The 24,326-nt window shown below is 45.2% G+C and overlaps 6 protein-coding genes, 1 long non-coding RNA gene and 1 other non-coding gene across 8 annotated transcripts; 3 read left to right on the top strand and 5 right to left on the bottom strand.

The window, feature by feature from the left end:
* Nucleotides 1-35: 35 nt before the first annotated feature.
* wbp2nl (WBP2 N-terminal like) lies at nt 36-3,903 on the bottom strand. Its single transcript, XM_052048521.1, has 8 exons — nt 3,734-3,903; nt 2,948-3,056; nt 2,699-2,837; nt 2,101-2,193; nt 1,806-2,006; nt 1,500-1,613; nt 1,044-1,126; nt 36-949 (listed from the first exon to the last, which is right to left on the bottom strand). The coding sequence occupies exons 1-8, from the start codon at nt 3,790-3,792 to the stop codon at nt 893-895; spliced, it is 855 nt and encodes a 284-aa protein (XP_051904481.1). The 5' UTR covers nt 3,793-3,903; the 3' UTR covers nt 36-892.
* A 392-nt stretch (nt 3,904-4,295) lies between these two features.
* On the top strand, nt 4,296-7,183 carry LOC127589374 (zona pellucida sperm-binding protein 4-like). The gene is made up of 12 exons (XM_052048506.1): nt 4,296-4,488; nt 4,558-4,682; nt 4,865-4,985; nt 5,136-5,270; nt 5,355-5,527; nt 5,712-5,791; nt 5,848-5,981; nt 6,049-6,232; nt 6,316-6,454; nt 6,545-6,614; nt 6,810-6,944; nt 7,011-7,183. The coding sequence occupies exons 1-12, from the start codon at nt 4,296-4,298 to the stop codon at nt 7,166-7,168; spliced, it is 1,647 nt and encodes a 548-aa protein (XP_051904466.1). The 3' UTR covers nt 7,169-7,183.
* Nucleotides 7,184-7,495: 312 nt separating this feature from the next.
* Nucleotides 7,496-9,474, bottom strand: rrp7a (ribosomal RNA processing 7 homolog A). The gene is made up of 7 exons (XM_052048522.1): nt 9,338-9,474; nt 8,992-9,134; nt 8,739-8,864; nt 8,522-8,645; nt 8,335-8,432; nt 8,054-8,261; nt 7,496-7,603 (listed from the first exon to the last, which is right to left on the bottom strand). Exons 1-7 carry the CDS (start codon nt 9,399-9,401, stop codon nt 7,518-7,520), a joined length of 849 nt encoding a protein of 282 aa, XP_051904482.1. The 5' UTR covers nt 9,402-9,474; the 3' UTR covers nt 7,496-7,517.
* A 577-nt stretch (nt 9,475-10,051) lies between these two features.
* On the bottom strand, nt 10,052-14,328 carry poldip3 (polymerase (DNA-directed), delta interacting protein 3). The gene is made up of 10 exons (XM_052048511.1): nt 14,108-14,328; nt 13,368-13,468; nt 12,559-12,992; nt 12,418-12,462; nt 12,219-12,296; nt 11,917-12,135; nt 11,561-11,638; nt 11,200-11,329; nt 10,976-11,042; nt 10,052-10,717 (listed from the first exon to the last, which is right to left on the bottom strand). Exons 1-10 carry the CDS (start codon nt 14,200-14,202, stop codon nt 10,504-10,506), a joined length of 1,461 nt encoding a protein of 486 aa, XP_051904471.1. The 5' UTR covers nt 14,203-14,328; the 3' UTR covers nt 10,052-10,503.
* A 330-nt stretch (nt 14,329-14,658) lies between these two features.
* On the top strand, nt 14,659-14,812 carry LOC127590558 (U12 minor spliceosomal RNA). Its single transcript, XR_007959684.1, has one exon. It is a non-coding gene; the product is annotated as a U12 minor spliceosomal RNA (small nuclear RNA).
* Nucleotides 14,813-14,994: 182 nt separating this feature from the next.
* Nucleotides 14,995-21,018, top strand: fam234b (family with sequence similarity 234 member B). Its single transcript, XM_052048500.1, has 13 exons — nt 14,995-15,398; nt 16,453-16,956; nt 17,068-17,181; nt 17,247-17,414; nt 17,639-17,754; nt 17,874-18,024; nt 18,141-18,282; nt 18,364-18,558; nt 18,637-18,715; nt 18,800-18,967; nt 19,874-19,997; nt 20,094-20,320; nt 20,482-21,018. Exons 1-13 carry the CDS (start codon nt 15,230-15,232, stop codon nt 20,482-20,484), a joined length of 2,160 nt encoding a protein of 719 aa, XP_051904460.1. The 5' UTR covers nt 14,995-15,229; the 3' UTR covers nt 20,485-21,018.
* Nucleotides 18,837-21,300, bottom strand: LOC127589398 (uncharacterized). Its single transcript, XR_007959379.1, has 3 exons — nt 21,163-21,300; nt 19,861-19,991; nt 18,837-18,973 (listed from the first exon to the last, which is right to left on the bottom strand). It is a non-coding gene; the product is annotated as an uncharacterized LOC127589398 (long non-coding RNA).
* A 1,395-nt stretch (nt 21,301-22,695) lies between these two features.
* On the bottom strand, nt 22,696-24,264 carry ndufa6 (NADH:ubiquinone oxidoreductase subunit A6). The gene is made up of 3 exons (XM_052048531.1): nt 24,082-24,264; nt 23,021-23,136; nt 22,696-22,924 (listed from the first exon to the last, which is right to left on the bottom strand). The coding sequence occupies exons 1-3, from the start codon at nt 24,218-24,220 to the stop codon at nt 22,793-22,795; spliced, it is 387 nt and encodes a 128-aa protein (XP_051904491.1). The 5' UTR covers nt 24,221-24,264; the 3' UTR covers nt 22,696-22,792.
* Between the last annotated feature and the right edge of the window lie 62 nt (nt 24,265-24,326).

Below are 24,326 nucleotides of genomic sequence, written 5' to 3' on the forward strand. Positions count from 1 at the left end.
TTTGAAAAAAAAAAATACCGCCGAGGCTCAGGGAGTAGTATAATCAATAAATGACAAATTTATTAGATTCGAGTTAAAGAAAATTCAGCCAAGCATTATTCAATTATAGACAGTATATGATTAAAGCAAACGTCAAGCCACGCTAAGGAAATCCGCTTAGGGTGCGCAAAGACCTGCAAATGGGGGTCAACTGCTTAACAGGGGGGAAAAAAACGATTAGCCCTCGGGAGTTTTGACAGGAGGCAAAACACTGCTGTGCTCTGAACGGTGAAACCCGGTGAAACCCGGTAACCGCGTCCTGACCGAGGCCGAATAACAAGCTATCAGCTTGCTTCTGCATACACGAACGCCATTAGAGAGCAAGCTAGTCTGTAAGTCACGCTATTAGCAAAAAAACGATGAGAATCAGGAAGCATCGAGGCCAAGAGCGTACGACTAAAATCTATTCAACCCACTCCTGCTATTGTATATGATTAACAATACTCTATTCAAAGACAGTAGAGGTTGGGGGTGGGGGGCGAAACACTGTAAATGATACCGCAAAAACACACTGACAATTTTGGTTGTTATTAAAAGCGACAAGAATGAACTCTGAGAAAGTGTGTGGCCATACAGTTCTGTCATGAGAAAAGTACATTCAACTTCCCACTGCCTCCTTTCAGCTCCAAAATGCTCTTTACAACGTGCCAACAAAATTATTATACCAAGCAAAATAGCCACAGACGACTTTTTTTTGGGGGGGGGGGGGGGGGGCTGTGGGGAAAGTTACAAATTGTCACTTCACCACACTCTACCGTAAGAGCTAAAAGTCAATATTTTGTAAATGGGCCGTAAATTGCAACTGGGGGCTCCATCGGAAGATAAGGAATAAGTGTCCAAGTGTCTGCGCGCCTCAGTTGTTTTTCTTTTCAGGGGAGTTTGGGTAAGGTGCATATGGAGGAGGCAGCTCCTTACGGGGAATAAAAAAACAAATACAGACGGTCATTGTGTATCGGAACCAAGACGGCTCAAAGTCACTCGACAATTAAGGAAAAGTCGCTTACCGTGGGCATGTAGACGTTGTGCGGATTGCTGGGATTGTAGTAGGCGTTGCCCGCCGCTTCTGCGGCTTTGGCGTTAGCCGGCCCTGAAAGAAACGGAACTCATCAAGGGAAGACGAGGCACCGCTCAACACACACACAACATGCGGTACATGGTCACGCACTCATAAGATCCACGACAACTTGTGTTTTTCTTCTCGGGCCAAAGGAATAAAAGTGGCACTTTGGCTTTGGCTGATTTTAGACAAAAGTAATGCTTTGCCGCCATCCTGTGCCATCATAGCACCGATGAACTAAATTGCGTTGAATCGCGGCGCATGAGAGCTCCTCTTTTTCTTTCCTTTTCGGTGGCGTGATTTTAAGTGATTCACTTTGGGCCAGATGGATCACATCTGACGGGTGCAATGACGCAGACATGGAAGAGGACTTGAGGGAGCGGGGCAGGCGGGGGGTTCAGACCTGGAGGTGGCGCAGCTGTCCAATTCTGAGGGGGCGCAGCCCAGTTTGGAGGTGGCCCTGGATACGGGGGAGGCGGGGCCATGTAGTCAGCCCCCGACGGGTATGGGTACATTCCTGGAACACAAAAACAAGTCCCAAAGTCACAAATGATCACTTAACAGTTTGCAGGTTTCCGACATGGCCAGATTGTCAACACATAGCTACGAACTAACGATTACGACTGTCAAGTCATGACTTTTTCCATGAACAATTTCAACCTTTCTGTGCGTCTTGTGTGCACGAGCAAACGTGAACTGCATCGCGCACCTGGAGCAGCTGCCGGATAAGTGTAGCCCATGTTGCCAGCGGGAGGTGGAGGAGCCGGGTAGAATCCATTCTGCTGCGGAGTGGGTGCATATGGGTAGACTGGGGGGGCGTGCGGAGGTGGGTTGTAGCCGTTCATCATTCCGGGAGAAGGGTAGGCGTGATATGACGCGCCGCCATTCTGGGCGGGGGCTCCCCGAGAAGCTGTAAGACAATTTGGTAACAGCCGCTTTGCAAGGAATTCTACCGGCGTGGTGTGGTAACGGAACATTGCAACAAGGGGAAGTCATGAAGAAACCATTTGTGGCCAGTTTGAAGAGATGCTGGCCCAGCTCGATGGCTCCTCCGCTGGGGAATGACATCTTGAAATGGGCCTGACCCTCCCAGCCGCCTAGCATGAGAGGACGCAACATCTCAGTCGTGTTTGCAGACAACGCATGCAACGGTTACACAGATGCAAGATTCAACATAAAACCTACCCGCCGATTCATAAATAATTCGCAGGATGTTCTTTCGACGGCACAAAATATAATTTGGAGAACAAGTGCACCAGGAAGTGCGGCGCCGACATGGCGCTCATTGCAAGCCACGCTACCCGTGGACAATGGGAGAAATAAGATCTCTTCTTACCTTGGGCGCATGCGAGCTTCATTTGCAAGCGTGACTGAAGACTATTTAAATGCGCCGTGGCCAAAGTGGAGTCAAACTCTCTTTGCGTTTTTTTGCCAAAAGAGGAGCACTTTTACTTTATTACTTGTACTTTGTTTACACTATACAGCAGTTAAGAAGGTGACATGGTTATTTTGAACACTGCAAGCAGAGCGAATATACGTTTCAATGGTGGTGACCGATTAGAAATTTTAAAAAAGCATGCAAAGTAAAAACAGGACACCTACCACCCGGCTCGGCTGACACTGTCCCTTTAATGTAGTTGGCAGCAAACACGGGCTGCTCGATACTGCAGCCCTTCATCAGATAGTAGGGGAACATGGCAGACCCCAAGCAATCCTTTGTATTACTTGACACAAACACCATCTAAGCCAGCGGGGAAAAGAAAGAGAGGCCATGATGGCACATGAGAAGTGTTAGGTCAACTTTACAAAGAAAAGAAGAGCAAATGACAACAAATGAGTTGTGTAAAGTACCCTGTATGGTGTGAGGTACACGGTGCCTTTCTTGGTCCCCTTCAGTAGGTCTGTTTTACAGGCGACGTCACTGAATGACAGCTCCACATTCTTACATTCTCTTAACACACTGGTGAGAAAAGAGAACATTAAAATCTGTGTTGGGTTTTTTTTTTTCTTGAGGCACCAAACCCTACTGATATAAATTCCTCTACGATACACCTACATGTGAATTTTAAGCCAACAAACTTTTATTTGACCCTATCCATGTATTTCACACACAAACACAAATAATAAAATGATATTTTTAACGTCGCTGACCTTATTTAGCTTAGTATTGGAATGCCGTGGCACCGTTTAGCTGAATGAAGCTTTCCATAAACACCTCTCATGACGATGTAATTTAATTCTACGTCTCTTCGAATTAAAAATACTACCCACATAATAGAATGCCTCGATTTAATTTTTTTTTTACACCGACTTATCCGACAAGCAAGTGTCAACACGCTAATCATGATCATAATGTCAACATACTGGCTTCCTGTTTTGAAAGTTAGCTTAGACGCCAACCGAAGATGAGCTTCCGCGAGGAAGTTATTTTTAAGAACGCTCACTTGGAAAATCGGCTAAAATAGCCTTTGGAAAAATAATCACTAAGCACTGTCAGCGACAGAGCTGCGTTTGCTAAGTTGCGCTAAAGCTAAACTAGGCCACGAAGCTTGATGTTGATTGGAAAAAAAACTAGCCAGAAATAGTCTCATTTTCATATCGTATTCACAAGACAAAAAGACCAACACAAATCCATACCTTTCTCCGTTGTTAATCAACACTCCACCGTTTTGGGAGTGATTTCTATTTAACGCCATGGCCGTGTAGCTGTTATGCTCAGCAGTGTTGGAGTTTGTTTGTGCTCCACGGACAAGAAACGGCTCAAACGTCACACGCGTTACGACACTACATCAGCTGGGCCTACGTCACTTCCTGTTATTTTTTTTTAAAAGTGGGTTTTCCATGCCTCCAAAACGCCCTTGCTGAAGCCTGAAGAGAACGACAAAACTTAAATTTGATTATAAAATGGTAATAATACATTGGAATTATTTTTTTGTTTTATTCAATGTAAATTATTAATTCATCAACAATGTAATAGAATGTCTTTCGATAAATTATTTTAATGACTGCCATCAGCACACATGGGCTTAATGAAGGGTTGCTTCGTGTCTGTGTGGGCTCCAACAGGCTTCTAATCAATTAAAGATAATTGGGCTGTCACGTGATACCTACCTGCTTCAACTAGAGGGCCCCCTAGATAAAAGTGGGCAAAGCTTAAAAACATAAAATAAAACAAAGCATCAATCAAAGCTATAAAGAGATGAATTTTAATTTGGTGACATTTTCTTTAATTTCCAGCATTTTGACCTTCAACGCTCAACTTTGTCTGAGTATCGAAAAGGGCTCAACGCCATCTCAGAGGCAAAGTCTTGCCTTGCCCAGAGTCAGCTGCTCTCAAAGGGGAATAAAGGCTGTGTTTGGCTCTGAGGTCATCAGTGATATTCGTGTAAAAGGTGAGATTGCCACATGTGTACATTGTCACGTCAACAACCGTTAAGCTACTCGCTTTACTCCTATGTCAGACAAGTCGGGGGCCACATTCACGGCGGATCGGTCTGGGAGCTTGTGTGGAGTCAAAATGGGCAGAAACGACAACCAGAGTCTTGTTTTCTTCAGCACATATGACGGCTGCTACGCTCAAGTGAAGGTAAAGCAATGTTGTGTGATGTCATCCAGAATGGTTGAAAATACTGGCGCGTTTCAATACATTTATATAATGGTATTGACTTTTTTTTGTGTATTTAGCGACATTCCTATATATATTTTATTAAAGGGAAGCCATTCGAATGAATGTATAACTTGGACATGGTGATGACTTTGGGCCCTCAGGGCAGTAAAGTGGTCGTCCCACTGCAAGTGCAGCTGACGGGAGACGATCGATGGTTCAGGGTCAACATCAGCTGTCCTCTGACGAGGAGACCCAGAGGGAGGCCACCGCTGCAGTCACCGGGTGAGTGCGGATGAGCTGCCTGAAAACTTAACTCACACCATCACGTTCTCAATCTCGCCCACCTTTAGTGGCGCTGTAGCACTTTGCATCACTCACTACCAATCTTAATTTACTGTTTGGTGAAAAAAAAAATATTAAAATTGCTTCCAGAATTCCACGGGCAGTGTGCCATTCACAAAGACCTCCGGGTGACATGTGGGACACAAAGACTGTCCCCTGATTCCTGCGCCTACCATGGCTGCTGCTACAATTTCACAGATTCAACATGCTACTACAGACTCAATTGTAAGCTTGAGAAATTGAATTTTTTTTTTAATGAGTGTGTAAAAAAAACCTGCTTTTTCTGTTTTTTTTTGGCATCCCTTCCAGCCTGCTCTTTGGACGGGCACTTTGTGTTTGCTGTCGAAAGGACCGAGATGGACCCGCCTATGCGCCCCAGAAGCCTCGTGGTCAAGAATCGGCCACGCTGCGTTCCTGTTCTCACCACCCCAGACGTTGCCGTCTTTAAGATTCACGTCACGGATTGTGGGGTTAAGACAAAGGTCGGGCACTTTCCTTGATTACAAACCTGTCAATCGGGGCATCGGACTCAATGACATTATCAGTTGCCGTGAGCACCTCAGCGGCAAACACTGTGATTGCGCGATCCCTTACGTTTCTTTTCGTTCAACATCAGAACATTCCGGGTGCCATTTAGCTGACAAAGTAACTCCGCCTGATTTTTAGGTCAAGGGAGATGTCGTCGTCTATGAGTTGGAGGTGGAGGAGCTGCCTGATCCGAGAAGAACAAACCACGCTCCGTTTCGGTAATTTCTATCGCATCCTCGGCAATCCGCCGCATGACCAATTTCATTTATTTTAGTCTCCAGGTGGATTGTGAATATGACGAGTCGGCTGCGAAGCGTGCCGTCAATCTGACTTCCCTCCACACAGTGACCAAGCCGCCGCCTGTGGTTGCTCTGGGAAACATCAAAGTGCAGATGAGAATCGCCACAGGTAATAAAACACTCGAGACGGTTGCACTCGAGTTTAAACTCCCCAACCGTTTTCTTTCCCCGTTCAGACGCGTCCTTCACGTGTTTCTTTCCTGAGGACCAACTTCCTGTGATATCGCCGCTGCGTGAAACCGTCTACGTGGAAATCTCTCTGGGCCAACCATCGCCGGATCCCGCACTTTCCCTCCATGTCAGGGATTGCTTCGCCTACCCGGCATCTCGACACTCTGCGTGGACGCTTCTCTACGAAGGGTAAGGGATGAGCAGCGTTGGAAAAAAATCGGGAGGGCTGATTTTGCGCTGCTGACTTCAATTTTCCCCCCCATCCTGGATAGATGTCCCAACCACCTGGATGACTCCAAAAGTTCAGTCCCTGTGGACAATCGGGGTCAAATTTATTCCCATTCCCAAGTCAGGAGATTTGACGTCAAGACCTTTGCCTTCGTCGATGAAGGCCAACCAAGTGTTGAGGAAGTAAGCCGTGAAAGCACATGAGCATTTTGTTTAAGTACAAGGAAACTTACTCGCTCCCTTTTGGGGCTATTGTATGGTGTCATTTATTAGATCTACTTCTATTGTTGGGTGGAAATCTGCACGGAGGAGGTAGACTGCGCGCAACGCTGCGCTATCGTTTGTGAGTACGAGTTGCGATGGCCGGGTTTCGTGGCGGGCTTTCAAATGGGACACATTTTTTACTCCCGCCACTGCACTTATAGAAACTCATCAATGTCGCAACATTACAGTTTCAATATTTAGCGATGCACAAACAAATCGAAAATAATTCGCCATACTCACCATCGATTGCGGATTCTTTTGTTTGCCCTTCTAGCATCTGAAGGCGAGAGACGCAGAAGAGAGGCTTCCTCCGAAGCATCTCCCACCCAGCTCGTCACTTTGGGCCCTTTTCTGCTGCGTCGGAATAGCACAAAAAAGCAGGCTGATCCGTGTGTTCAGCACAACGCCGGTGAGTCCAGCTCAGGCCACGCCAAGATATGATACTCAACAATGCTGTCCTTTTTTTTTTCTCAAGTGTATCAAGGCGCCATGTTTGTTCTCTCTGGCATCGGGGCAACAGTGCTGCTGCTGCTGGTGCTGGTGGTTGTGATATTGTGTTTGAGCAAGAGGAATTGTCACAAGCCACAGACAACACAAGGTTCTGAGGCTCACGTTGAAGATGTGATATCATAATAAACATTTCACTGCACCCCTCAGGCCGTGTTCCCGTTTGCTTGACTTCTGACTCCAATTGCCTCTTTAGCCGGAAGGGTTCACATATACGATCAAATTTTTCTCCATGGTCAGCATCACTTTTCAAAAGTGGTTCGGGCCACCCGAGAATATAAATCATGAAATCGGTCTAAAAATTGATCTGGCATAAAAAAAAAACACTACCAATATTACTCAAATCATATGATTTAAATCAAGTAGATAAGGAATTTCATGGACAAGAGCAAAATAGTTTTTAAAAAAAGGGCAACATGTAGGTTTAAGTGAGAAACGATACAGTGAACTGAGTGCATTTACAATGGTTGTTGCTTTAATATGGTCTGAACTTTCTTTGGGCCCTGAGGAGGGCTATTCTTTGTTTGTCCTCCTCAAACTTTTTCCTGAGTTCAGCAATATCTGAAACAAAAAAACAAAAAAAACAAAATTGAACGATGACCTCATTTTCAAAACAAAAATAGAACAACACGCAGAGCAGGGTTATCGTTTGGGATTTTTTTGTTTTTATAACCGTTGATTTGGTTTTAAGTAGCTTTCGAGTTCTTTTGTTATGATCATTTTGTGGACTGAAAATGAGGTCACAATGCCTCAGGGCTCAGCTTGCGAATGTCACATGACCAAACCAAGAAAAGTCAGCTGTGATTGGGCGCCGCCAATGAAGGTTAATGCGTGGCTTTTGTCAAATGCAGTGTTTGGATGAGTGGGAGCCCAGGGGTGAATAGAAGATTTTTTTTTAACTTGACTTCCCCTTTAACGATGTTTTTCTGTTAGTTTTCATTAACTATAATAACCATGATGCAGATCACTATGACTTTAAAATCCTCCCCAGATTTTAAAAAAAAAACTTACGTTCTTTCTGGGTGTTTTTATGCTGCCAAGAGTAGAAGTTCAAGAGCTCCTTCCTCTTTTTCTTCCTCATCTCCTTTTGCAGAGTCTTTCTGTCGGCAGCCTCACTGTGGGGACGAGCCTTGTTGCCTTTGTGCCCCCTGCTGACTTTGACCCAGCCCTCCTCATCCTCTTTTTGTTGCTCCTCCTCCTGCTTCAGGCGCTCCGCTTCCTGGTAAAAATGAAAACAAATATGTTACCTTCGTGCAGTGTGGTCCCCTCATGTGTAGCAGAATAGCACTTACTTCTTCTTTCATCTTGTCAAAGTTCTTCATGAACTCATCGACTACATTTTGCAGTGTGTCCGGCTGAACAAAGGAATCTCTGTACTGTTTAATCCATTCTGCCGAGCCAGAAACGGGTCAGACAAACAGAATTCAAAGCGCAACACAATACTCAATATGGAGTAATTCATTCTGCAACTTGACTCACTTTGTACACCAGTCTGAACCGTACGCTTTGTTGAACAGACCACCAAAGGCAAGTTGGGAGGGTGCGATTTTGCAGCTGCAATACTGGAGGAGCGATCAAACACGATGTAACCAACCTTGAAAGCCTGAATAAGGAGAATAAAGAGAGGACAGGCATGAAATGGGGAGAAATGATATTATAGTACACAGGTGATTCAACGGAAAGACTGCGAGTATACCTGTTTTTCAGCCGGTTTGAAGAATCTTGATAGTTTAGGCCCAGACTGGAGGAGTGAGCCCGGGTGGTCACTCAACTCCACGGACCTAACGGTGCCAAACTGCGAGAACAATTCCTTGACGACATCCTTAATGCCAAACACACAGAATTTTGGGGGTGTTGGTAAACTGGTGCTCTCTGTGTATTTTGGGATGCATTTACACGACACGAATCAATTATTGGAAGACTAGACCTCCCCCAGTGTCGACTGGTACCTCTGAGCAGTATGGTGGTATGTTGAGAACAAACAACGTCCTGTCGAGCGGTCGGTGGGAACTGGTCTCCGTCCGAACTTTGTGCTCCTTCACATATATCTTGTGTTCAGCGTTCGTGTCCGAGTCAAACTTCAAGGACAACGCTGAGGGCAAGAAAAGCGACAAACACATAAGACAACAGTCAAAACATATTACGACAAAGGGGCCGTCCCCACGGGCGAGTACCCACGTTGGATGAAAAAGAATGACCTCAGATATTCCATTTATCTATTACGTGACGAAAATACTTTCATTTCTGGTAATTTAAGATCCCACAAGCTAAACTATACCAATATTATTTAAATACCTGTAAATCCTCCAGGAATAACACAAGCCTTGTTGTTGGCACGGTTGCGTCCGGACGGAGCCATCTTGTTGTGACCTTTCACACCGGAAGTAAAACCATACTGGGTCACATGGTGCCCCTCTCCGTAATTTAATTTGTAGGGAGCGGCGTTATGTGCACTAAAAACGTGTTTAGGTTCATCGCATCTGTCGTACAATTGCGTTTCGAAGATGCTGCCTTTTTCAGTCGATACGATGTCATGTTCCTACTGCCGCATTCGATGACAGTGGGAAGTCGAAAATTTTCGACCTCCGACCAGGAAAAGTGCACTGTAACGTTCTTTACTATCACAATAATGTATTTATTCAAAATAAAGTGATAGATGGAAGATAAGATGGTATCACCCTACAGGTGCACATAGCATATCGTTACTTTGAAATAAAATGGGCGTAATCTGGCGAAACCAGCTAAAATTGGTAAATAAGTCTCGACAGCCTCTACAAAGCTACTTTTTTTTAATGACATTTTAAGGACAAGAACTGACCTCTCGTGCTTTTTGAAACCGACTACGCAAAAGACCAAAGTCATTTACAGTATAAAACACGAATAACATAATCAAGGGAACGAGAAATTAAAGCCAGTCAGTTGTCAAAATGAACAATGTCACACAATCCAAAACAACAAAAAAAATGATGGGGCGAAACTGGTTTACATACAAAATAAACTTTGGACTAGTCTTGGACCATCTCTCTGGTTATTTTATTTACCTGTCTAAAAGTCCCCTGATCAGGAATACAGTCAGGAAGGCGATCTATCTTACGTAATAAAATAGGTCAGATGTGTATTTTCTGAAGTATCCCTATGAACTGAGCACACAGACACAGCTCAACAACAATAGTATGATCATAAATCAAACACAACTGTATGTGAGGATTAAACATTTGTAGTATTACAAGCAATAACCAAATTGATTGGCTCTGGGGGCAATGTCATTTGCTTCAACTGGTCAATCCTGGGAGTACGTCGGACATCCAGCAGACCAATCAAAAACGGGACGCTGCATATAACCGAGTAGTTATGAATGCTGAATGTGTACAAATCACTTTTCTACGTGTGGTGTGGCCGCTGTCCGGAAGAAAATCAATGAGGACGCATCGGTATGTTCAACAACAGGTACGAGCGACGAGCTATATTTTGATGCGGAAGGCAGTGGCCTGTGAGCTCGGGGGCTCGGTGGTTGAGGAGGACTGCACGGTGGACTTAAAGAGAGCCTTCAGGATCGTCTGGGGGTCCACCTCAGGGGTCGGCTGGGAAGTTCGCTGGCTTGCAGAACGTGACAAAGATGGAGGAAGGCCATCTTTCTTGGCCACGCTTCCTGCATTTGGGGTGTCGCTGAGCCGCCTGGAAGAAGGAGGGGGGTCATTTCATGTCATTTTTCCAAATTTCCCAACCTATGCAGTAACGATAGTCGGTATTTAACATCCTGGCCAGTCGAAATCACCTTGGCTTGCCATAATATGAGGACCAATTAAATAATATTTTAAAACCCCTGTTAAAGAAATTCGATTTTGAAAAGTAATCAAAATCATTCGGCCCGAGTCAGGAGGGATGAAACTGAACCACGTCATGGAAATAAAGACGAAAGCCCGTTCAACTCACAGGAGAATGGGCTGATCAGAAGTGATGACATTTCCTTGAATGTGAATGTTGCACTTCATGGGCTGACCTGTATGTGAACGAGGGGCACAAAAACAATCAAAGTAAATGTTTGGCTTTCTTTAATACGGCACATGTATATCGCCATCCCGAAATGAGCAGATTGCAAGAAAATCTTCAAGCATTGGCCCCGATTTTGACGGGCTTGTTTGCTTAGCAACACTCACCGTCAAGGCAGCGGTTGTTGTACTTCCTATATGCGCTGACGGCATCCTCTTTGCGGACAAACACCACTTCAGCGACGCCCACCTTCACCAGGCGCGCTCGCTTCAAGGCACCGCACACGCAGAACAGCTCCTGTGCACAAATGGATGTGAAAGGGCCAAAGTACACAATGAGTCACCACGGCTAAAACATGACATGAATAAATATGAAACACAAGGCTTGGATGGGGTTGATGTTCGTTCGTTTTCACAATTCTGGTTTCTGGCTCATAAATGTGAATTTTAAATGCCATTTCCGATAAAGAGTGTTGAGAGTCACGCGATGAAACGACAAGCTTGGTGTCAACCTCTAGGATTTACTCACCACTATATCTTCCTCGGTGACACGGGGATGCAAGTTATTCACTGTTATTTTTGTTCCTTCCAAAGGGCTGGTAACAGGCTTAAAAAAAAAGAGGAGATGAAACGTGCATATCTTAAAACCTACACTTGCACATCAGTTTGTGAATCGGTAGAGCAAGAGCTACTCTCTTAGCATGCACTTTACAGTTGTCGCATTTTGCTGGTCATCTGTACATAAAACTTCAATGGCGGCAGAGAAAAAAAGTTCCTCTATTTTCTGAGTCGGCCTGAGATCGTGCATCAAGGCTCTGAAAACCAGATGCTGCGACAAAAGTACTCTGCTTCTACAAGGAACAAGACGCAAATAAGGTCGTTTACCTTCGGGGGAGGAGTCGCTGGGCTGTGTTGAGCCGAGCTGTGCTGCAGAGTCCTAGAAACGGACTTCAATGCTGCAGCGGGAGGCCGCGGCGCTGCTGTGCTCGTGGTGGGCCGGGCGGGCGCAACAGGGACAGGGGGACGAGGGGCTGAGTAAGCATCATTTTTAACGACCTTGGTTATTGGGGCCGACATAGAAAACGGGGAGCCCACTAGACCATCCTGTTAAATGGGCGAAAGAGAAAAGCTTAAATGTGTGTGAGAGGTGATAAGAAAAAGTGTTTTGATGGAATCTAAACTCTTACCCGTGAGTGTAGCAAATTGTTCGAAGTAGTGATCTTTATTTGTTTACTTGGAGGGCAATCATGATCATTCGAGACAGGCTGTGGGAGACAAATTACAGCTATTGTTTTTTTCTTTTACACTACAGTCAGAAAATAAATTAGTGTGATCCGAAATTTTAATGGTGAAACATACCAAGAGTTTAAAAATAATAATAAATACCTGTGAATGCAGACGCATCCCACCAAGTACCCCAACTGGGCGTTGCTGTAAAATGAGGTTGGACGATGGATTTAAATTTGCTGGTAAAACCCTACAGGACATCATATGGCGTGCAATATAGACCAAAACATTTCTCCTCACCTGGATGGTCTTGGTAATTTTTAGAGGCAATAGTGTAGATGCCTGGCTTTGTAGCCCACTACTCATGCTCCTCTTAAGGCTCAGCCTATCACGAGCGTCTGTCATTCCCTTGTTAAGATGGCCGATTGTGCCATCCCTCCCACTCAGCCCTTGCACGTTTTGGGCAAACAGCCTCGCGTTCGCACCTGCAAAGTTGTTGTTAGCTTGGATCTTTATCTGTGGCACAAGTGAATGGCTCTGCAGTTGGTGTGTCACTGCTGTCTTTTGGATGGTCTGTATAGGCACAGTGAACACATTCTGCTGCTGTTTACGGGAGTTGATCATCTGACGAGCATCCTGGACTCCCCCTCCTGATGCCGCTCCACCCCTGCCACGGATTTTAAAGCGAGCATCTTTCTGAATCAGCTTTTCTCTCGCATCTTTCAATGGGAAACCTGTCAAAATACGGACAAAACACAGGCCGTGATGTCACTAAATGCAGAGCGGGACTCACACAGACATCTGGGACTAGGTTTGGGCAATGTTTGAATTCTACTGATTCTTGTTTCAGCTCCAAAATCAAGATGTGGAGAAGGCGGAGAAAGCGTGTTGGCGATTCCATGGAGATTACTTTCTCAGGGGAAAACTAGTAATAGTGCTTGTACTTTCAATTTGAAGTCAATCTATTGTGACCCCATTCCTGGATTTTTACTTCCATACCTCATATATGGACCCCAATACTAACTCTACCTTGCTAAAGAATGGCCAAGAAAATGTTAACACTCAATTTTGAAAAGTCAATACAGTAATCCTGTAACATTAATTCTGACCCGCTCCTCCTCCAAGTCGTTGCCGTGCATCAGTCATGCCAATCCTTTGACGGGCATCAAAAGTCCTGCCAACTCCTCCTGCACCCCGTCCAAACATGGTTCTGTGGTAAGCAATGCAATAAACAGATTATATATTGTAAATATCAAACAAATGCCGCATTTACCTTTAGATTACTAATCAAACCACAGTAACTAGTATGACTACGTTGCGTGGTCAAATAAAAATGACCAAACCTTGATATTCAACCGTACCAAGTTAGTTTCATACACACGAAATCGTGCCGTTATTCCCTGTGCAGGTCTGTATTAAACAGACCATTACTTAATGGAGCAAATCGATTGATAGATTTTCTCAAATAGCATGTTGTATTTCGACGAGACCACACGCTAATTCGTAGCTGTTAAAATTAGCCAGTCTGCTAAATTATCAGGCGCACGACTGGGTCACACTATCAAAATCAGCTTTATAATTAACGCAATTTATCAAACATTAGTATCAACAATAATCATTGGTTGACTGAAATCTAAACGAATTGCATTCCCAACTAAATGAAAACAGAATTCGAATGCGAATGGGCTAACATCGAGCTAATGCTAACTCAAGAAGCGCTCATGAGTTCACGATTGGACAGCAAGCTCACAAATACGCCTCGGTCATGCGTTAACAGTCTTACTGCCAAAGAAGTGTCTAAAGCTACCAACCATGAACCAGGTGTAAAGTAATTTTGCAGTCTTATTACCGTTTCACTGGCATCTTAACGTTTATTCCGCGTTGTCGTATCACTTCATCCAAAGACACGTCCGCCATTTTGCCACTCTGCATTAAACTGCGCATACACAGTTGACACTATTACGGACGCTCTTTTGGTTCAAAAAGGGTTCTCAGCTTAAATTAATTCTGTTATTTGTCTATCAAACCGTCCACGTATATTACACTAAAATAATACTCAATACTTTGGTGTAATAAATACACAAAAAACACGACCCAAAAACACGTTTCATGTATATAAGCGTATTAACCATCGATTGTTCTTGAAACGTAGCTCTGTCTGGCTTCCCATGAGCCTTTGCGCATATCATCAGCGAATTCGACCTAAACAAGCAACTTATAACTAAATTAACTGTAAACATGCTGTTATCAAACGCAGATAATTAACTCAATATGTTGTGTTTAACATGAACCGTTGAAAAAAACATTTTGATGCAGGACGCCATATTGACCATAATTGCAACTCTGACTGAGCAAATATAGTCACCGTGGATATATACAAGTTCACTAGAGCTAACCGGCATGCCTTAAACTGATGAGTAAGGAAAATAACGACGCGGGGTGACGCCCGTGTCCTCGTACATATCACGAGAAGAATTTTTGAAAGGGGAAAGGTCCGCCCGCTGAAGTGACTTGCCTACTTTGCGAGATGCTTTGCAGGACTTGGATCTTCCCTATCCCCTCACTTGTAGAAAAATAAAAATTACCATATAATAAAATTCGTTCAAAATAGTCCACGATACACTGTGCAATCCAATGTGATGTCTTTATTTCGCCATATTTTCAACTGTATCGTAACATATTTATCAGTATGAAAAGTACGTCATATAATATTTGACAATGTCATTAAATCTTCTGCAACATGTACATGAATTTATTCTTTCGACTAGCTGCTGGAAAACAAGTCAAAAAATCAAAACGAATTTGGCCGTGTAAAATGACGTCATAAACTTAACCAGATGTACTTGTTGATCAAACATGTTAGATTACTTTAAAATAATTATTTTAATAGGGTGATGTTATGAAACATCACCAACAGAGGGTAGCATTCGTCCATTACAAACAGACCTGACCTGTCAATTGACTTCAAACAATGGAGAGGCTAAACTACAACTCCCATGATGCAACTCAAAAAGCACAGATTCAAGCGCAGCGTGGTGGATCGGTCCCCCCTCCAGTTTCCAACAGCTCATCACCGCTGTACTGCAGATCCGCTCCAAGAGAAATGGCAGCAGTCTTGTCCCGTGCCCTCAAACTACCGGGTAAGATGCAAACACCGTGATCTCAACTATAAACACGAGGTAGTGACGTCCAGCGCTCTATATGACCAGCATCTGTCGCATCTGACATGCAAATCGGTCATTTTACGTGCCGCTTCATTAGCATCCTTCCGGCGCGTGGTGAGCGTTTCAGGACCTTATTTATAACGGCCATACACTGCGCCCAACGAAGGGTACGCGTGCATGTATCTCAGAAAATGCTCGCTAATTTTCTTGTGTAAGCATCTCTGCTACCTGCTAACAGTCTGCTAGCTAAAGTTACCCCCTCAGAGCCCATTGTCACATTGACCCGAGAGCGCATCTTCACCTTCTTGTTACCTTCAAATTTCGTCACATTAAAAAAAAATCCTTGATCCATTTTAGCGACTTCCTACATACCCCCGAATATAGTTCTCCAATTTATTATAGAGCTACACAAACAAACAAATAAAAACCTGAAAAATAAACAAAAAAATGCATTCGCCAACCATGTGCAAAGAACAGGACAGACTGAAGTACATCGTGCAAAGTTACGGTCGTGTAGCATCTTAAATGGAAATTCATTATTCTTTCGATGGTCATTTAAATTCGTTTGTTACGAAGGTGTCCCTGATGGTGTAGCGGTACACTCGCCTGATTTATTATGCAGGCAGCTCGAGATCGGTTCCCACGCAGTGACGGTTTGGGTGCGGATGGTTGTTTTTCGCGATTACGTTCCCTGCGACTGGCTCGCGACCAGTTCAAGTTCTTGTCTGCGAATCTCTTCAGGATAAAAATGAATGGATGTTAAAAAAAAGTCATCGACGTTTTTTTCTGATAATTATGACGTTATTAAATGTTGGATATTTTAGAATGTTAATATTTCTCATATAAACATGTAATATCTGCTGCCGCCATTCGGGTTTCTGTTCCTACTTAACGCGCTGTTAGCTGTCAATTAAATAGCTTGATTCGCTACAGTCTCAGTTCTTGTCTGTTTATTCCGTCGGTCTGGATCATGATTTTGATATAATGGTGCATTTGACAAACTCAAGCGACAAGACGCGTGTGTGTGCAGGGAAAAAGGGCTCGGAGCTGGGTGAGTACGACCCACTCACCCAAGCAGACAGCGAGGACGAAAGCGAAGAGGATGACCTGGTACTCAACTACCCCCGCAACGGTCTGGGCCGGGACACCTACCGCGGCGGCTCCACAAAGCTGCGGGGAGGTCGAGTCGGAAGACCGGTGGCGGCCGGAGATTCGGCGCAGGAGGATGACGACGACTGGAGAGAGCGACTCCCCAGCAAATGCCAGCAGGACGGAGATGATGCGAAAGGCGGGCCGTACTGGAGCCCGTCCAGGGAGGACAGGGAGCAGTGTGGCGGATCTGGACTGAGGATTCGCGGGACTGAAGAAGAAGAGAAGAGACTGAGGAGGAAGAACGCAGTGCGGGCGTCTTTTTTCCTGGTGCCTCTCGTCTGCGCCATGCTTGTCGTGCTTCTTTGCGCTTTCCTCATCCCCTGTCAGAAAGGAGCACTGGCAAGGAGGACAAAATGGGAGAGAGCACTCGGCGATGCTGGAGGTAACAAAACCAGAATTGCCGTATGCTGAATTTTCCTCGGTGGGCATTTTCTAATTTGCACCAAATCCATCAGATGATGTCATTGCTGCGTGAATCATTCGCTCCATCTAGGTGTCACGCCGCCTGCGCTGGCATTATGGGATGTGGACGGCGATTCGGTGGATGATGTGCTGCTCAGCGTCACGGAGTGGACCAATGACACGCATCCCACGCAAGGAAACAAAAGTAGGGCGACTTTTGATACTTTCTGACCTCCGCCCGGATGACTCGTATGGCGTTGCGCTCCCCAGTTTACAGCGCCGTCGCCCTCTCCGGTGCGAGCGGGCAACCGCTATGGAGGAAAGTCACGCGGGAGTCGGTCTTGTACATCCAGTGCGGCCTGCGGCTCAACGGCAAGGCGTTAGCCGTATGTCTCCTCATCGGGAAGTCGAGCATCGTGGCTGTGAACGGAACCTCGGGTGAGAGAAGCGTCATTTTTGTTTGCACATTCACGTCACGGTTGAGCACGCAAGGACCGCAACAGAGATTCTTATCCGAGCTCACAAATTCTGACAGATGCCCTCCGTCGTACGAGAAGATTATGGAGACACAGTCGAACTCCAGATTTTCTCCACCCCCCCCTCCACTTACTGTGATGGAAGCATCCCACATCTTCACATCTAGTTTCCATTTGACTTCACAGGGAAGAACTTGTGGTCCGCGCTGCTGAGGAACATTGAATCTCAGGCGGTGTTGCTCCCAGACGTCCAGGGAGACTCGGTCCCGGATCTGCTGGTAGCCACCCTGCCCGTCGACGAGGTGCAGCCACTTCCCCACTTGGCTTCCTGTCCGCACATAAACACACACAGTAGGGACCACGCGCGGGAGATTTTGTTTGGCGTTTTTACTCACCGCGCACGTCTGCGAGTTACTTTCAGGCTCTGGATCTCTCCCTCACTTTAATTTCCGGGTTGACCGGAGCGAAACTGGGACAGTCTGTGTCGTTCAACCTCACCGGACAAGGGAAACTGATCGGGCCTCTTCTGCATGAGACGCAACAGGGGGCACACTACATCGTGTTCGGCCTAGGTAAGCGCAGACTCTCGGCTCGATGTTCAAGATTCCGGATACGTGAAGTCGGAATTGCGCAACGAGCAGATGGCTTGACGCTTATTTCATCTCAACAAATCGGTCTGTCTTCCGAGGTAACGTTGTGGCCATCTCACTGCGGGATATGTACGTCCGTGCAAACGGCAAGTTACCGGTGATTCCCGCGTTGAGACGGAAGGACGCCAGGTGGGAGGGACTGAAGAAAAGCAACTCGTCCTCCTTCATACACATCTTCAGGTTGGCCTGAGCGTTGAATGGCTCCCTTTTGCAAAGTTAAATGCGTGCCGATGGTTTTTTTGTGCGTGCGTGTGTGCGTAGAGGATCTGAAAGTGTGGAGTTCTTGCTGCCCCTGGTGGCCGGTTTTGGCACCTACCACAACAACCTGGACACGGTCTCCAACCTGAACACCAGCAAGAGTGACTGGGTGTTGGTGTACGGTTTCAGCAAGATCTCCGTGCTCGGCCAGAAGGATGTCCGCAAACGGTGGACCTTTAACTCCGCCCCCATCCACAGGTCGGTATCGAGCCGCGTGTTGGAACAGAATGAATTTGGAGTGACGTCTCTGTGAAAACATGCCCTTGTGCGTCACAGCCAGCCGACTCCGGGACACTTTAATGAGGACGGAATCCTCGATCTTTTCTTCCAGCACTCGGCAAATGGCATTATGAAGGTAATGCAAGGTTTTAGTTTGAGCTTTTAAAGCAATCGGGTATCTGTTCGCATGGTTGTTGACCTAATTTCTCTCTTGACGTAGGCGCAGGTGATTGATGGTGCGAACGGCCGTCCTCTCTGGACGGCGCAGTTCGTGTGCCCCCGTCTTGTTTTGGAAACGGCAGCCGTCTCCACTTCGACCGGCCTCTCGGCTTTTGTCTTCTGGGCCAGCGAGCCAATCGGTGCACGGACAAATATCACCAAGGCAACTGTGAGTCTGCCAAGAGAGCAAGCGTCCTCAACATTGGTTGTTTCCCATTAAGATTAAGATATCCTTTATTTGGGGCGGCCCGGTAGTCCAGTGGTTATCACGTCGGCTTCACAGTGCAGAGGTACCGGGTTCGATTCCAGCTCCGGCCTCCCTGTGTGGGGTTTGCATGTTCTCCCCGGGTCTGCGTGGGTTTTCTCCGGGTGCTCCGGTTTCCTCCCACATTCCAAAAACATGCGTGGCAGGCTGATTGAACACTCTAAATTGTCCCTAGGTGTGAGTGTGAGCGCGAATGGTTGTTCGTTTCTGTGTGCCCTGCGATTGGCTGGCAACCGATTCAGGGTGTCCCCCGCCTACTGCCCGGAGACAGCTGGGATAGGCTCCGGCACCCCCCGCGACCCAAGTGAGGATCAAGCGGTTAGGAAGATGAATGAATGAATATCCTTTATTTGTCCTTTATTAAATTACTGAGGATAATTTAAGTCCAGGATAAAAAAAAAAAAAAGACCCTAGCACATAAATAAGCCTATGACAGTTACAAGTCACAAGACATAACATGTAATAAGGGCCTCCCTCTTAGGAAAAAAGTTAGACAAAGACTAAGTGGCGAGCAAGGAAAGGGAGCGGTGAGGGGCGGAGCCTTGCAAAAAAGCGCCCGCCTTCGTCGAGAGCCAAGCAGAAAAAAAAAAATCATCTCACTTGATTTAGCCGCCTGAGAATATACTTTCTCCAGAGTATGATGAGGTGCAATGCAGCTTCACTACAAACGATATCAGCCGTTATCAACCTTTTGTTGACTCGATACTTATCTGAATGTGTCAATCAAAAGGGAGGATGATCATCTGAAAGAACAGCAATTCTCATCAAGGATATATCTATTTCGTGAATAAATGTACCTTAAACACACAGGTGGCCCCCCCGGCTGTTGTGGCAGCAGAGCCGGTCATCAGAAAGCTGTTCCTGTTGCATCCTGCCCATCCCTCGATCCTGATGCAGCTCGCCACGACCACCGATACCACGGTGGCTGCTACAGGTAGAAGTCGGAGAATAAGTTTATAAGAAAAAAAAAAATGCAAGAACCGCCGATATTCTAGCCAGCGTGTACAATGACTCTGTTCGTTTGTGCCAGTGAGTTATGAGGAGCGCCAGAAAGACGCGTCTTACATCACCGTATCCTCGCGGCCGACACCCGACTCGAAGGCCGCCGCTCGGATCGTTAAGAGCATTCGGCTGCGGGCAGCCGTCGCTCGAGGACAAGTGGTCAGATTAGGCGAGAGCAGCAATTCTGGGACAGCTCTGAAACCGGATGCGTTTGAGCTTGACAAGTTCTCTAGACAACTGTTCTTCAAACATCAGGTGACGGGGCCGGCGGCTCAGGGGGGGGTCCTTTCCTAGCGCAGTCATGAACTGTTTTATTTGACCTTGATGAGTATATACAGCAGAACCACACATTCAACATCATGCAGGACGGTCATACGATGTGCATAACTATTCATGCTTTGTATTATTTTTTTTAGTAACGGGCCGCTTTTCCACCATGCTGTGTCACAAGAAGGGGTAACAACTGGAGAACTGCACTGAGGCGAGATTCATTTGAACCCGTTTACATTACACCCGTTTGTCTATTTAATTAGTACTTCATTTCAGTTCATTAAATGTGAAGCGTTTATCGTCATGTTATTTATATCATGTTGACTCAAAACTTGTATATATTTGAACGCCAGTGTTTTTAAGATTTTAGTGAAAGATCGATTGTTTGGACTTGATCACCACACATTGTTTCAAGTAAAAGAAGTGTAAATGCGGTACTTCATGGTTGTAAATCTTACATGGCCAGTGTTGCATATTCTCAGATCACAATGAATCACGAATAGAATCCCTTCAAGTGGTAATTTTGTAGTTGTTATGTGTGTAAATATCGATTGTTGTACAGTATTTATTGGGTTGATGTATTGTTTGTATTTTTTTTCTCACTTGGCTGCTCATGAGTACAGTATGTTATTGTAAGTTGCCAGTTCTGGTACTACAAAAATTAAAATGAAAAATGTTCACAACACGGATCTTTTGTTTTTTTAACTTAAAGCAATTTTCGGGGAACCGCACAGAGGATTAGTTGAGTCTATTTTGTCTCCCCAATGTAACCACAACTGACTTAGTTACTGGTTGTGTATGCGGCCAGTAGACGTTTGGGTCCATACCTTTGCTGTGCCATTATATTGGCGCTGGGTGGCGCTGTTCTCGTCGCATCCTCAACGTGGTTCCGCATTGCTGTCTTGCCGCATCCAAACGCTGTTTATCATGGCGTCAGCCCTTAGTCGACTCGGCTGGGTTTCGGCTGTCGCAAACGTTTTCGCCTCGCCGGCAAAGACTGCGACAGCGTGTCGGATGGCTGTGTGCTCCTCTTCCGGGGCTATTCTACCTAAACCCAAGAAGGTGAGTGTTCATACGAGCCGAGTAAAGCACAGCGTGCACTGACTAAAGACGAATCACTTCTGGTACTTGAGATTTCACCGTTGAAGAATGACACATGCACGGAGGAACCTTTTTTTGCCTTGTTTTTTCCTTTTAATCTCTACTGACGTTAACCAACCGAGATGTTTCTATGGTGGGGGGCGGGACACGGGGCAAGCAGACTCCCTTCGGCCTTTGGCGGATCGCGGCGGTAGTGGTGCCCTTCTTGTATGTGGGGACTCGGATCAGCAAGAGCTTCGCTGAGCTTCTGGAGGAACACGACATCTTTGTCCCCGAGGACGACGATGACGACGACTGATGAGCACCGCGAGCCAATCAAGGACAAAATCTTCCGGGCCAGGTGGGTGCTGCGTTCAATAGCATTCCGTAAATATAAAAACTAAAGCAATGTTTTCAGGCACGTGCACGAACACCAGTCAGCAACTGAATAAACTACTCGTATTTCAGATAAAATGTACTACTTATTTCGACCTCTAAACATTTCAAAGTCCAACTGTTCAATGTTTCAGTACTTTTTTTAAATACAACTTTATTTTCTTTAACAAGTGAACACAAATTCACAACACATATTAGATCCATTAAGGGCCAAGTCCATTTCCTTCTTCACTATGAATTGATGTTTAAACAGTCCTCTTCATCATGCTGTTCAAATTAGAACAAGAGATGACAAACAATTGCAGTGTGCAACTGATACAGACATACTAGAAGACGCCGAGAACCGTGTATTAGTCGACGCCCGGGTGGGAGAACCGAATTTTGTCATTCAGCTCCTTGTTAGAAAACATTTACTTGGTCAAAAGGTAGGCTACTGAAACAGAGCTGGATCTGTGATGTTGAAATTTTAGAGGTCAAAGTTCATCTTATACTGCCTTGTTTTGTACAGACCAATTCATCCATTTGTTAATACTTGAATCTTTTTCCTTTCCTTGACAGATTTTCTTTTGACACATCTGCGGGTACAAGTCACCACTCAACCAGGAGTTCTTGCGCCCTCATCAGGATTTTTTTTAACCGTCATTGCGTCTGATCAAATCCTCTAGAAATGTTTTGTCTTCTCATGCTGTAGTAAAGGTTTTGATAATGTGCTCTATTTTTGTATGTCATCATGAGAAACAATACGACAATCAGACAAATAGCTGCCCATGATGTTAGCATTTGGGAAACGAATATCAAGGTAGGATATTTCTGTTCAATAGCTCCTCTAATAGCAATCCCGAAAAAGCCCGTTTGCTCATTAATAACAGACACAAACAAGAGCCTTTGAATGTTTCGTGTGTATTTACAATGAAAGGAAACATCTGTCACAATAGGCAAGCAAAAAAAAAAAGGGGGCGTGGGTGCAAGCCAAGTTGGAGTTCAGGGTTCGTGACCCCGGTAAAATTTGGAAAGGAAATCAGCAGGGCGTGGTTCCTCAGACTCATGGAAGTAACGCATAATGTGTGTCTTCTGTTTCCATACGTGGATGGTCTCCTGGAGTTCCATTTTCCCCTGCAGGTGACATTACATGCAGATAGGAAATAACTACAACAATTCCTAACGTGAGGCCTATCCGATACGGTCACAAAATAAACTCCAAAGCGTTACCTTAATAACCAACATGTCGACCACACGGGGGTCAGTGACATGTTTGTTTTTGTTGAACATCTCCCTCACTTTGTCTCGACCCTGTTGCGTTGTGATATCCAGCTGAAACATCGCCACTGTCGAAAAACACAGATGAGAAACTATGCTGACACAGCAGCATTTTCATTCAAGCCTTTCACGTATGAAATGCTAATTAGTGAGTGTTTTTATGTATCGGGTGCAGTAACAACACGGTACAAGTCCAACTTTGAAATGCATCAGCACTTTCCACAAGAGTTGACTGGAAAACTTGATAAAAGGTGTTTGAACCATGAATCAACCAAGACATTTCCAAGGACTTCTAGCTCATTGCCTTTCTGTTACTCTTCCAGTCTCTCTGCATCTTATGGTAACCTGCTGACGCTCTAAACTCAGTGTCCACTGCCATCTGAGAATATCTTGTTTGGAGCTGCACAATGGTAACTGTTCCATCTTTGATCCAATTCTGGCTCGAACCCGGTAATTCATTTCGCTGTACAGCTTCTTGTTTGTTGTGCTAAAAGTACTTTTAGTGAGCCTACGGAAAATATATTTTTGTAAGTAATCTATTTGCTATTGGATTACAATTGGTTTTTGATAGACCACCACGTTCATCAGCTGTATGGACAGCTCTCCCTCACAACATTGCAAACCTGTGTGTGCGCTTATATATAATTTTGTGTGAACTAAACGGGTTGGTTAAAAGGGTTTTAATAGGAAATAAAGGAAACTCATTTAAATGTTAAAATTTATATGACCCCTTCGTTTGCTTTTAGATGAGGTAATAGTTTGATATTTTACTTTCAGAGTATTTTTTAAAATCTTCATTAAAAATTAATGAAGATTGCAACGCAATATATAACCTATAAAGTGTTGAGACAGTACACATGTACTCACAATAGCCAGATGAACAATACTGTGATGACGTTTAGAAAATAAACGAACATATTCTCTTCAATGTTTTAGTGGGGGAACTGTTAGCCGCTAACAGACGCGACCTTGACACCCTTAGCCTTGAAATCGGACAGCGTCGGGCGACATACCTGTGTTAGGGACTTCTCGGTACCAGGCTCGGTAAAGCTCCCGGACTCTGCGTTTCGCTTCGTCCAAATCCCTGCTAAAAATGGGCTTTACAACTTTGGCCGCACCGGCCGCGGTGCGAGTCGCAGCTGACGACGCCATAACTGCTGCCGTCGAGCTTTCGCATCTGACTTATTTGTTGGTGTTGTTGTACAAACAGAATAGTGCCCTCTAGAGGACAGGCGCCAGCGACATATTTACAGAGAGC

This window comes from Hippocampus zosterae, chromosome 17 (genome assembly GCF_025434085.1).
Source record: "Hippocampus zosterae strain Florida chromosome 17, ASM2543408v3, whole genome shotgun sequence".
NCBI classification, from domain to species: domain Eukaryota; kingdom Metazoa; phylum Chordata; class Actinopteri; order Syngnathiformes; family Syngnathidae; genus Hippocampus; species Hippocampus zosterae.

Coding starts and splice junctions, on each gene's coding strand:
- wbp2nl (XM_052048521.1), bottom strand. CDS start 3,792: ATGGCGTTAAATAGAAATCACTCCCAAAACGGTGGAGTGTTGATTAAC. Junction 1,127..1,499: donor GACAGCTGCGCCACCTCCAG/GTCTGAACCCCC, acceptor CGTTTCTTTCAG/GGCCGGCTAACGCCAAAGCC. Junction 950..1,043: donor ACAACGTCTACATGCCCACG/GTAAGCGACTTT, acceptor ATTCCCCGTAAG/GAGCTGCCTCCTCCATATGC.
- LOC127589374 (XM_052048506.1), top strand. CDS start 4,296: ATGAATTTTAATTTGGTGACATTTTCTTTAATTTCCAGCATTTTGACC. Junction 5,792..5,847: donor ACAAACCACGCTCCGTTTCG/GTAATTTCTATC, acceptor CATTTATTTTAG/TCTCCAGGTGGATTGTGAAT. Junction 6,615..6,809: donor GCAACGCTGCGCTATCGTTT/GTGAGTACGAGT, acceptor TTGCCCTTCTAG/CATCTGAAGGCGAGAGACGC.
- rrp7a (XM_052048522.1), bottom strand. CDS start 9,401: ATGGCTCCGTCCGGACGCAACCGTGCCAACAACAAGGCTTGTGTTATT. Junction 9,135..9,337: donor TATTCCTGGAGGATTTACAG/GTATTTAAATAA, acceptor TCTTGCCCTCAG/CGTTGTCCTTGAAGTTTGAC. Junction 8,865..8,991: donor TACCACCATACTGCTCAGAG/GTACCAGTCGAC, acceptor TTTGGCATTAAG/GATGTCGTCAAGGAATTGTT.
- poldip3 (XM_052048511.1), bottom strand. CDS start 14,202: ATGCGCAGTTTAATGCAGAGTGGCAAAATGGCGGACGTGTCTTTGGAT. Junction 13,469..14,107: donor GTTAAGATGCCAGTGAAACG/GTAATAAGACTG, acceptor TGCTTACCACAG/AACCATGTTTGGACGGGGTG. Junction 12,463..12,558: donor AAATTACCAAGACCATCCAG/GTGAGGAGAAAT, acceptor CTCATTTTACAG/CAACGCCCAGTTGGGGTACT.
- fam234b (XM_052048500.1), top strand. CDS start 15,230: ATGGAGAGGCTAAACTACAACTCCCATGATGCAACTCAAAAAGCACAG. Junction 17,415..17,638: donor GGCTGTGAACGGAACCTCGG/GTGAGAGAAGCG, acceptor TTGACTTCACAG/GGAAGAACTTGTGGTCCGCG. Junction 18,283..18,363: donor TCCTTCATACACATCTTCAG/GTTGGCCTGAGC, acceptor GTGTGTGCGTAG/AGGATCTGAAAGTGTGGAGT.
- ndufa6 (XM_052048531.1), bottom strand. CDS start 24,220: ATGGCGTCGTCAGCTGCGACTCGCACCGCGGCCGGTGCGGCCAAAGTT. Junction 23,137..24,081: donor CCGAGAAGTCCCTAACACAG/GTATGTCGCCCG, acceptor GTTTTTCGACAG/TGGCGATGTTTCAGCTGGAT. Junction 22,925..23,020: donor TCGACATGTTGGTTATTAAG/GTAACGCTTTGG, acceptor TGTCACCTGCAG/GGGAAAATGGAACTCCAGGA.